Source organism: Schistocerca serialis, chromosome 2 (genome assembly GCF_023864345.2).
Source record: "Schistocerca serialis cubense isolate TAMUIC-IGC-003099 chromosome 2, iqSchSeri2.2, whole genome shotgun sequence".
Lineage (NCBI taxonomy): Eukaryota > Metazoa > Arthropoda > Insecta > Orthoptera > Acrididae > Schistocerca > Schistocerca serialis.
Genome location: NC_064639.1, coordinates 763,325,158 through 763,337,850, shown reverse-complemented (window position 1 = coordinate 763,337,850; position 12,693 = coordinate 763,325,158). Strand labels below are relative to the sequence as shown.

Sequence of the window (12,693 nt, the reverse complement as noted above, 5' to 3'; positions counted from 1 at the left end):
GAGGTGGTGCAGTGGTTAGCACGCTGGACTCACATTTGGGAGGACAGTGGTTCAATCCTGTATCCGGCCATCCTGATTTAGGTTTTCCATGGTTTTCCTAAATCACTCCAGGCAAATGCCGGGATGGTTCCTTTGAAAGTATGCGGCCGACTTCCTTCCCCTTCCTTCCCTAATCCAATGAGACCTATGACCTCGCTGTTTGGTCTCCTCACCCACACAACCCAACCTTTCTCCTTTGGGCATGGGTGTGTGTTGTCCTTAGCGTAAGTTAGTTTAAGTAGTGTGTAAGTCTAGGGACCGATGACCTCAGCAGTTTGGTCCCTTAGGAGTTCACCTACTCTAAACACACACCACATCTATGCTAGCTATCAAAAGTATTATCATCTGGGGTATCAAGGAAAATTTGTGACAGGACTGGGAGTTTTTTGTGCAGGGAGGAGCAGTAATTTATCTTGGATGTTGACTCATCGATTTTAGGTGTGTCCTGTTCATGTTGTTTGTTAATGACCTTGCAGAGAATATTAACAGTAACCTCAAACTTTTTGCGGATTATGAAGTTATCTATAATGAAGTAGTGACTGAAAGAAGCTGCACAATTATTCAGCCATATTTTGATAAAATTTCAAAGTGGTGCAAAGATTGGCAGCTTGCTTTAAATGTTCCGAAACATAAAAATGTGCACTTCACTAAAGAAAAAGAAATGAATGAAATATTGGTGAGTTACCATAGGAATCGGTTAACTCATACAAATACCTCTGGTAACAATTTGCAGGTATATGAAACGGAACCATCACATAGTCTCAGTCTAGGTAAAACAGGTTGCAGACTGCAGTTCATATGCTTACTAAGGAAATGTAATCAGTCAAAACAACACCACCACTTATGGGACCATTACCAAATAGGACTAACAGGGGATATTGAATGGATCCAAAGAAGGGCAGCACAAATGGTTACAGGTTTATGGAAGAGCTATGATGATGAGGAAAGAACTGCCTTGGCAAAAGGTTGAAGATAGAAGCAAACTATCCCATGAAAAATTACTTAGAAGTTTCTAGAAGCAGCATTAAGTGATGAATCGAGGAATATATTCCAACCCCTACGTATAACTCTCATGGGTATCACGAAACAAGATTAGGCTAATTACACCTCACACAGTGGCATTTCAGCAATCATTCCTGTCATGTTCCACATGTGAATGGAACAGGAAAATGCCTTAATAATTGATATGATGAGATTTCCCCCCTGTCCCCTGTCATGCACTTCATAATGGTAAGAGGAGTGGATGTAGATGTAAATGTGGCTGGGGTTTCCAATTGTTTTTGATCTCCTGTTCAAATGAACATCGTAAATAAGAGAACTTGATCTGACCGGCTTTGATGAGGGTAAAATCCTGCCTGTTTGGAAGGGATATGTTTAACTATTTTAGGGCTGATATTGTTATAATGTAATCTTACCAGAAGTTTGTAAATCATGCTGAACAATGTAGGTCATTTGTCTTTCTTTTTTTAAGATGACAATGATATTAGCTCTTTGGAGTTGATGGTGAATATTGCCTGTCTGCAGAATAATGGTGAAAAATCTGGGAAGTCACTTTCTATGTATTGTTTCCAAAATGTAGGAGTAATTTGATTTGAATGACATTGAAATCAGGGACTTTTCCTAATTTCATGTCCAGAAGAATTACTGCAATTTCTGTCATGCTGAAGTGGAGTGAGTAGTTGGTTTCTGTGTTGCAGGCTGCTTTGATGGTCTTTATCCCTTTTTTAACCTTAATTTTATGCCTTCAGTCTTCTGGAGCTCTTGAAGTGTAGACAATACGCAGCTTTTTCATGTTACTTTTTAGAATCAAAGTCTTCACCAGTCTCATAACATTTTGTGTCTCTCAACATCAATGTTGTGAAATAGTTTATTTTGTGGTCTCCACTTTGCTGGATATATTTACCTCTAGGAATAATTTTTTTCTGTTTCGATAACTGCTGAGAAGGCCTCTAGCACCTCCTGCTTCTGCCTAGTGGCACTGACGGCATCTGGCATGGTCAGAGAAGTATAGAGCAGAGCAGAGGTGAATAGGAAATTGTTCTAGGGACGATGAGTGGCACAAATGCGGAAATCTGTAGATTTAAGCGACTTTGATGAAAGCCAGGTCGTTGTGGCCCAGTGCCTGGGAGTGAGCATTTTGGAAAGGGCAAAATTTTTTGCCTGCTTGCATGCTACTGTTGTGAGCATCTGTGGAAAGTAGTTGAAGAATGCTGAAACCTAAAGTAGGTGGCAAGACATTGGACATCCATACTTCATCACAGAAGGAGGCTTGCCCAGTCTTTATAACAGGATAGGTGGCAATTTGTGGCAGGTCTGACACAGAGTACAGTATTAGTGCAGCCGTAATAGTTTCGGAACACAACGTTCAGCACACAGTGTTGAACACAGTGTTCCCCAGAAGAGCACCCCTACGTGTTCCGATTTTGACCCATCAATTATGATTACGATGGGCATGGGAACACCAAAATTGTACCGCGGATCAATGGAATCTTGTTGCCTGGTCAGATGAATCCCGTTTGTCAATGGTTGTGTCCAAGTATGCCATCATCCAGGCGAATGGTTGCTCAAAACGTGCAGCACGCCGTGGATGCGGATCAGTGTAGTAGTATTATGTTATGTGGAACATTCACATGGCCTTCCATGGAACCTGCAGCTGTGGACTATGTGTACAATGTTGGGGTCCACCTGTAACCCCTTATGCTTGATGTATTCCTCAACAGCAATGGCATCTTCCAGCTGGATAACTGTCTGTGTCACAAGGCCAGAATCATGCTGCAATGATCTGAGGAGCATGTTAGTGAACTCACATTGACGTCTTGGCCATCAAAGTTGGCTTATCTGAATCCAATGAAACTCAACTGGGACACTGTTGGGTGCCAGCTCCACACTCACTTAAATTATGGGAAGTGTGTGACCTGTGCATAGGTAGATATTTGGTGCCACAAACCTCTGGAAACATATCAAGTACTTGTTGAATCTAAGGCATGCAGAATCACTGCCGAATGGTGTTCCAGAAGTGGACCAACATGCTTTTAAGTAGGTGGTCATAATGTTTTGGCTCATCAGTGTATAAGTCTTCAAAATACGTTTCAGGATGTATGTGGGCATTCAATGTTTCAGCTAGGCGTAAGCAGGAAGCTTTGTAGACATTGATTATCGTGAGCTCATCAATTTTCACAATTACATCATGATTGGCAGTGGATACGGCAACAAGAGACAAATTGTCAATATTTGATCTCACATATATCTGTACGCCATAGGCTTAGTTATGTGTGAAACCCAACAAATCAAAGCTATTTATTTTTCCCCTTGAGACGAAGTTTTCTTTTGATTCAGTTTTGCCTTCTGTATCGCAATTAGGTCGATACCATTGTCACCTTAGAATATCCATTTGTTGAATTCATGCTGTGATACTTGATGTAGATGCCAGGAGAGCTCAATGGTTGTCTGATGCCAGTTGTCCTGTTTCATTTACTGTTAGCTCTTGTACACATGTTGTGAAAGAGAATGAACTAAGAGTGTTATAATGCTTCTAGTGAGTGGAAAGTATGATAGTCTTCAATTATTGGTACTGGCTGGCAAGCCAAACAAGCTTCATAGAAACAAAGGATAGCTTTGAAGAATATGAGGCGAAAGCTGATGAGTTTGTTGTTTGCCTTAAGTCTCCCTTTTTCCAGCATTATCCCATGTATTCGGCGGTTGGCACATTTTTCTAGATCTGACAGTGTTCATGGTAGAGGGTGTGCAAGATGTCCGTTCTGACATCACCCTGGGATAGAATTTTTGTACCCCATCTGTCTCTGCCTCTGGTGTTATCCCATCTGTGAAAGTATGAGTACATATTCAAAATGCATGTGAATTGTGCGACTAATTTAAGACATGAGTACCAGACTGGTATTTACCTTGTCAGATTTGAGAAACTGCCAAAAAAACCACATTCAGGCAGGCCAGCCCACCAGCCCTTGTCATTAATCTACTGGGTAGATTCAGTCAGGGACCAGCACCTCTCTCTGAATCCCAGAAGTAGCATGCTAATGTGCACAGCTGTCAGGGTGGGTCAGTCTTTTCCAGTGAATAGGAAACTGAAACACAATGCAAGCACATAGTTAATGTATGTTTACCACCTCTTGGCTGTGTCAGAGCACCAGGAGTCAAGCAGACTATCATACAAATGATGAACCAGCAGTTTCCTTCCTGTCATAGATCAGTTAAAATCTATATTGTAACAAGAGGCCTGAAACAAATTAGTTGATTCCTGTGTTAGGTTTATCAACTGATTGGAAATACCAAAAATGGGAGAACTGTTGCACCTCAAAATTTAGTTAATATTTGTGATGATGGCTTTAGACTGTCAACTAGGTAATGAAATGATTTATTTCAAGTTTTTTTTTTCCCCCACGAGTTTCAAAAAGGTGATGAGGAAAATGAAAATCTTATTAATAAGGAGAAGTAGATGAATAAAGTACTCCTTTTCCCCTAAGAATGTACCTGTCATTACAGTCACAAACAGCAGTGAAGAAAGGTCATTTTCAACATTGAAGTTGATAAAAAGACGGGCTTTTAGCCTCTGTGTTAGAAGACAGCCTCAACATTTTGCATTTGCTCAGTATTGAAAGTGATATTTTGAGACAATTAATGTATAAAACCATTATAAGTACTTTCATCGGTATCAAGTTCAGGCACAAACCAATTAACCAATAAGATTATTTGAAACTGATTTTAAGGCTGATTGCTTCGGGAAATATATTATTTGGATTAAGTACAAGCAAAATTTTTGTTGTTACCTTATAAAAGAATTAAGAAAGAAATTTCATGAACTGCTGTATGTTGAGTAATAGGAACTTCAACAACTTTTTAAGTAGCTTTCTTGAAATATTTAATGAAACTTTTCCACTTAGAACCACATGCAACAAAAGCCTAATAAACTTACATGGATAACCGAGGGCCTAACAATTTCTAGTGCCAAGAAGAGGAAACTCCACAATGAACAGAAATATAATAAAAATAGAGGTTTTACTGAGTATGTTCGTCAATATAAAGCTATATTTAAAAAAGTTGTGAAGGCAGCCAAACAAATAAGTAGTTCATTGTACAACATAAAAGTAAAACAAAAGCAGTGTGGTCTGTTGTCAAATCAGAGTTAGGTGTTAGAGTTAGTAGTAATGAATTAATATGTAGGATTAAAGTAGATGATAGCTTTGTTGTAAACCTTGCTCAAATATTGGTGTGTTTAAATGACTTCTTCATAAATGTGGCAAAGTCAGATGTTGATGTAACAGAGTATCAGAGTAAAGTAAATTCCTTTGGAATCCACCAAGAAGCTGAGTATCTTTCGGATTTTAAAAAAGTCACAATAAAAAATGTCTGAAATGTTATTATTATCATTAAAAAATAAAAACTGGTGGATGGGATGGGATCCATTAAAGTGATTAAAACAGAGTGTGGCATAGTAGCACGTCCCTTAACTAAAGCAGACAACCAATCTTTTGAACAGGGATGCTTTCCCAATGTTTTGAAGTATGCCGAAGTCAGACCTGTGTTCAAGAAAGGGTCAAGGGGAGACATGGGAAACAATCGGCCTATTTCTATTTTTCCACTCCTGTCAAAAGTGTTAGAGAAAGTAGCTGCAAGCTAGATAAAAAACTTTATTGTAAATAATGATATTATTATAAGTAACCAGTTTGGATTTCAACCAGGAAAAAAACGCTCTGGAAGCAGTGAATAACATTATTGTAAAGATAGGCAAATCATTCGATCAGAGGAGTAAAGTTGTACGTATCTTCTGTGGTTTCACAAAAGCATTTGACTCCGTGAACCATGACTTGCTTATCTACAGATTAGACAAGTACGGGATTAAGTGCACTGCTATAAATTATCTACCATCATACTTACACAACAGAAAACAAAGGGTAACTATCACCTCAGATACAATGAATTATTATTCTAAATGGAGTACAATATCACAAGATGTGCCTCAATGCTCCATTTTGGGGGCAATCCTGTTCCTATTCTCTGTAAATGACTTATCCATTAATATTAACTCGCCATCAGTTCTGTTTGCAGATGATACTTGTGTTATAATAATTGAAGATGACGATGCAGAAAAAAAATCCAAGCTCCATCATAAGCACATTGGGTACCTTAGAAAACTAGTTTCAGCAAATGGGTTGAAACTGAATATTGCAAAAACCCATTTGGTACATTTCAAAATCAATCAATCAGAATATGTGGAACTTAAAATAAAACATAAAAATCAACCTATGAAAAATGTCAAATTCCTGTGACTAAATGTGGACAAGAACTTAAGCTGGAATACACATATTGACTTCTTGTCAAATAAACAAAGCTGATTTGCATTTGCAGTGCAAATGCTAGGAAATTCCACTGACATGAGTACACAAAAAATTGCTTATTATAGTTATTTTGAATCTGCCATTAGATATGGGATAATTTTTTGGATACTGAAACTGCAAAAGAAAATTGTCCATCACATGTGTACTGCACAGCAAACAGAGTCTTGTTGCCCATTATTTTGGAAACCAAATCCTAACTGTTCCCTCCACATATGTTTATGAAATCATAATCTTCGTACACAGCAGACAAAAATTATTAGAGGAGAACCATTTTAACCACACATTTAACACAAGAAATAATAATAGTTTTATGCTACCCACACACCAGTTGAAATTATATGCATGGACTCCTCAGTACATGGGGATGGCAATATATATCAAGTTAATGGGCAAAAACATATTTAATATGATGCCAGAAATTTTAAAAATCAGGCCACAGCAAATTCTGTGGGAGAAATACTACTATTCAATGGAAGAATTCATAGAGGATGAAATGGAAATTAGAGCAAGGTGTATTATGATTTTGATGCTGTTTATTAACATCACCTGTTCTTTGTTTATGGTGAAATTTTACCACAATTTGACATGTCTCATGTCCCTGAATCAAATGATTTAGTTTGTGTACATTATGAGACAAATAAACCACGATTTACAATTACATTTTCGTCGTCTTTTTCTTACATTTGCTTAACAAACAATTTTGCCTTTAGTCACTGGATACTATTTTTAAAATAGAAATACTGATTTTTGCAGTGGCATGAAGATCAATTTTTTAAATATAATTGTTCATATTAAAGTTAATTTTAATTAATGATATTGAATATCTTGATGATTTCAATCCTTTTCACACCTTAAATTAGCCCATATGCATACATTTAGATGTTTTACATAATTTACAGTTGCCAATTATGTGATCAAATAGTAATTGGTCATTTCACCTATTTCTTCTTCTTTCTGCTTATCCTAGTCGTTCTTTGCAATATGTTGCAGTTGTTTGCATTTAGAATCCATTGACAGCCCTTACATCCAGAGCCAAACTTTTGCAGGTCTTTCTGCAAATGTAATGCACTGCCCACAAATGGTCGTATGAAGCTCGGGCACATGCCTGATGCTACTGTAATGTCTGATGATGATTTACTGTTGGGAAGGACCAAATGAGTACCGTTTTGTTGGAAGTCTTAAGTCAAGTCACCGACCTGGTCCTAGATTCTGTAATAACATTTTAGTCAGCAGGTGACATTGTAGACTTCCACAAATCAAGGAAGACGACATTGACTTTGCTGCTGCCATTTACAGCCTAATGCATCTCACAGTCAGACAGAAAGAACTGACTTTCTCCCAATCATTGGTTGAAGACGGTATGTCAGTTCCTACAGTAGAGATAAATGTTCTCTAGAAGATTCATAATACGCAAAAATAAAACATTGTTCATTATTTGGCAACAGATTGACATTGCAGACAATGCATCTGTACAATGACACTTCTTGAAAATGAGAATGAATTGAGGAATATCCAGTTGCTCTAGAAGTATACATTTATTTGTTGCAAGAAGAGTAGCAAATTATTTTGCATCATCTCTGTTGAACCAGATGGGTATACTGTCAAATCCAATGGCTTGCCTTCTAGTGAACAAGTTTAGCTGCTTTTTAGTTTGTGATCAGTTATCTTTTTACATGTTGTATCAGCATGTTTTATTTGGTGCTCAAAAGGGCGAACCATGGTAAAGTCCTCCTCAGTAAACATTTTAAACATAGTGTTCAGTATTTTGTCCTGTCAGTCACTGTGCCAGTAGGCCCAATAGTTAAGCACTGATGACTGATGTATTAGGTAATATTGTTTAAGACAAAATCTTCTTAAAGCTCAACTTGCTGGATAAGATATTTGCCAATTCTTATTCATTCAACACTTCTTGAATCACTCTCATTACACTCACATCCATCTTTTCTTTGTCAAAAATCATTTGGCCTCCCCCCCGATTGTAAGAGCAACCAACTGCAATGTTCGACTCACCAAAGGCTTTTGCTCACCCAGGGGATATATTTCTTATTCTTCTTCCTTGACTTTCATGATGTCATTGTGTGTGTTTGATGTTATTGTGTAATGTGTGTTACAGGCGACAACAGGTCCAACCTTTAAGGTTGAAGACTTTGCTGGGTGACTGAAAAGAATATTTATGTTTTTACTGTGCTTTTGCAAGGGGAAAAATATATATGATGTATATTGACTTATAATGATTGTTTCTTACATTTGTAATGTGTTGTTTTATTTCTAATGCTTTAAACCTAATGTTTCTGATGTTTTTCTGTTGGATAGAAAAAATCCACGTAAGCTGAGTGATAAGGATCTCTGGCAGATTTCATCAAAAATTGTTCGGAAGGACTGGCGCAATCTTGGCCGTACATTGGGCATTGAGGAGCAGGTATTACTAAATCTGGAACATGCTCATCACTCCATAGGCTTCCGGGAATGTGCGTATCAGATGTTACTTGAGTGGAAGGGTCGAAAACCTCGCAGTTGTACCTTTGGTGAACTTTATTCAGCTCTCATGCATGAGGACATGGTTTCTGTGGCTAAGCATATGGTCAAAACTGTGACCACACGAGAAGAATCTGATGACTCATCTTCATGATAATGTGTCTGCCGAATTTAAGCATGAACATACTATATCATGCAAACTGATATGTCATATTATTTGTGTATAGTGGTGACATTTACCTTGCAATTTTTTAAATTATTGTGGTAGGTCTTTCTTTGATTTTAAGAAAGATGTTCATGTGCTGATAATTTTGTACCTTTTTGTACTATTAACATTTTTTATTTTGCTTTGTATGTATAGCTCTTATAAGTTGTTCTACTCAGATGATTATCCTGTATAGTGATTGTATAGTGTATATAATTTAGATGTTGTGTGTTCAGCAGACTGTTCTGAGTTTTAATAGTGATCTGATACTGTCATTTTATCAGTTTCATTCCAAAATGCCTAGATTCAATTGTATTTATATGCTGTCTTTGTCATATTGTATTACCACAGAAAAATGATGTTTTATACACTCTTTCTCTTTGCCACTTACCTTGTCAGTGAATTTGTTTTGTGATGAATTATTAGCATCAGTTATATAACCACAAATTTGTGTGTAAGTATGGTTCACAAGCTAGAATTGTCTCTGTTGGTGTTGTAATTAATGGTATATTTTAATTTCCTGCAGTCTTAAATTGTGTTAATGAACTATTTTTGTATATCCTGCGATTCATCATTGCCCACTCACATTAGTTAACATTCTCAACTCTCACTTCCCCAGACTCCTGAATTTGTTACAAAGAAATTTACATCTGAGGATATCTTCTCCATCTCAGAAGAGCCTGATATTTTAAGATTGTCAACCACTGGTTTTATTGACTCCACTTGACCACAGCCAGAGTTTATTTTTTAAAAGTGCTGTCAAAATTGGGAAATTGGTGGACAGTTAAGACAAGTGTGCAAATATGGTGCTTTATCCCAGTTTTGAAAGTAAACCATATTATGTTGAAATTCTGCTTGAGGCTATGTAATGTTTGATCCATAGTAAATACGAAATAAATCTACAGTCCTGAAATTAAACTTTGCAGCACTGTCTTTCTTGTATGTGACAATGTTCACATAGATATGCAGTTCTCTCACAGCTTTATCTTAGAAAAACATTTATATTCATCCAGTATGAATTGTACATGCAAAATTTATTTACTGTTCCATAGATAACTGTGTGCTTTAGCCATTTATGGAGAGAAAATATTCTAAATATTATCATTTTCCAATTTTCATTTCTGTATTTAATATAATAACATAAACAGTAACAAATACATACATTCATTGTTTGAATTTTGACGTTAAAGAATTTTCTCATCACCTCTCTCTGCGAGTCAATAGACACTGTTTGAGTTCCTATTGACTTTGGTGTTTTTGGCATCATAAACTTATTCTTAAACCTCCCAAATAGCAAAGATCACTTTGCACACTTCTATGATGGTACTCAGCTCAGAGGTATGTGGTTTGAATTATCGTTAGGGATGGAATTTTTACATCATTATTTGACTGACAAGAGGATGAGTGGTGATGGCATTAAGTACCTAATCTGTGAACTTAATCAATGTTCTGGGTTGGATTCCAGTCATCTCTGCAGTGTCTCACAAAATGAGAGTTTAACACTGTTGCACCATTTATCAAATTAGGATGACCTTTTTGGTGCTATCTGAGAGAAATAGGCGATATGTCTACATTTTGTTTCACCCTCTTCCTCCTCACCATAATCATGACCCTCACCACCACCACCACCACCACCAACAACAACAACAAGTTTTCTTATGAAATTTTCTTCGGAAACCAGCAGAATAATATGTTCATTTCGGAGCTAGAGTGCAGCAAGCTGCTTGCTTCTCATTTTCGCCAAAAGAGACTATTTGTTTCATATGTTTTACTACCATAGATTTCTTTTGGTTGGTGTTATTTGTAAAATAAATGTGAGTTCTACTTGTTGCACTTTTTAATACTTCATATTTTATCTCTCGACTTTCGTAAGTTACTGCTTATTTTCCTCCATAATTTTTATTTCTTCATATAACATTCAGAAAATGTTTATGTTACAACTCATCTTTGTGCTTTGCTATTATTAACTTTTTGCTATTATGCTTTGTTGATGTTTTAAATCTAGATACTTCATATATTGAAAATTATCCCATAGTACTCAGAGTTCTCTAGTATTCCTAGCACTGTTCGAAATTTTATTACTTGCAAATAATATTCTGTTTTCGTGCTTGTAAATTGGAAGTAATTGTGACGTCTGTTGACATTGGTATTTTAATTTATTTTTTGTGGGTGTTAATTGCTAAATTTGTAATTATCAAAGATCTTCTTTATTTGTGTTGTCCGTTATGCCAAAATGTTTTACGACAGTATTATTTTATGGTGTATTTAAATCTTTTACTGGTAAATTGTCTGTGGCCAGTTGCCCTTTCATGAACAGAAGCAATAACTTGTATTACAGTTTGGTGAACTGAATTGGTTGGTGAGCATCACTCTAAGTGCCTACACTGATGTGCCAGTAAAGACCACGTGACTCAATAGCAAGGATGAGTGTGAGGATACAAGAAATTTCTTGTAGACTAATATGACTGTGCATTCTGAAATCATCCCAGTTCACAGTGTTGATATGTACAAACTTTATATTTGTTAATTCATCGTTAAAGAATATAAGTTAAATGAAAAAATAATTAAAAAGTATTGTACAGGACATGAATAGTTTCTCTTGATTATCCAAGCAAGTCTCTCACCAGGAAACTGATTATTTCTGATAATTCAAATATGGACTGCTGCTTGTAGAGTGGTGTGAATTACTTCCACCTTAATACACAACCATAGCTAACATATATTTTCCTTCATCCCTCTTCCTTCCCCTTCAACGCTTCTGCCAGAAGAAACAGCCACTGTCTCTGAAAGCTTGCACATTTCATCATCTTCTGTATGCATTTTCTCCTGCTGCCACTTGGTGAGTAGATTTTTTTTTATCTATACACGTGTATTAACTAATATATGTTTTGATCATTGGAGGATAGAGAGAAGCATGTATTTTGAATGTCCATTACAACTCACAGTGGGAGGAGGCATTTTGTCTCAAAATGAAAGGGAAAAGGTGATCTGCAGTTTCCCACTGTCACAAGAGTGTAAAAAATTTAAATTGGTTGCTAGTTGATCATGCTAGAAATCAATGGAAAGAGATTAGAGGCCAAATTTAGAATTCTTAGCTATTCTGTCTTCTTTTTGTTCTTCATCTCCTCCTACAACTCCTCTTCTTCATTTTCTTCTTCTTCTTCTTCTTCTTTCTTTCTTTCTTTCTTTCTTTAGAAGTTTCATAGTGTATTTGTATGGTCTTGGGAGCTACAGTGAAACTGCTTACGTGAAGTATGTACAACTACAGCCACAATAGAAGTCACTAGAAACTAATGTGCATATGCAAAATCATCTCCAACTCTAACTGAAACCTTAACCTACTTCACCATTGTAATCAATAATACCAGGACAATCATCAAAAGATATATTAATTATGTTTCAATGTCTGCTTGCTGTGAGCTGCTTTGTTCGTGATTGTCACTTGAATGTTCCAAATTTTGAATATATAATTTTGAACTTTTTCTTTGTTCTACATTTGATTTTCTTCCAACAACTGTACTGTCAAGTGTATACTGCCCGACAAAAAAAAGTGAAGCACCAAGATGAGATGGCTGGGTATCAATGTAATTTCAGACATGTATGGACAATTGGCACATTTGT

At 36.5% G+C, this 12,693-nt stretch overlaps 1 protein-coding gene across 1 annotated transcript in view; it reads left to right on the top strand.

Annotated features, from left to right (window-relative positions):
- Positions 1 to 11,656, top strand: part of LOC126457980 (uncharacterized) — a 108,471-nt gene extending 96,815 nt beyond the window's left edge. Inside the window, exon 10 of the mRNA XM_050094741.1 lies at positions 8,706 to 11,656. Within this exon, the coding sequence (XP_049950698.1) occupies positions 8,706 to 9,021 (316 nt within the window). The 3' untranslated portion in view covers positions 9,022 to 11,656. The remainder of the gene's footprint in view (positions 1 to 8,705) is intronic.
- Positions 11,657 to 12,693: the final 1,037 nt, after the last annotated feature.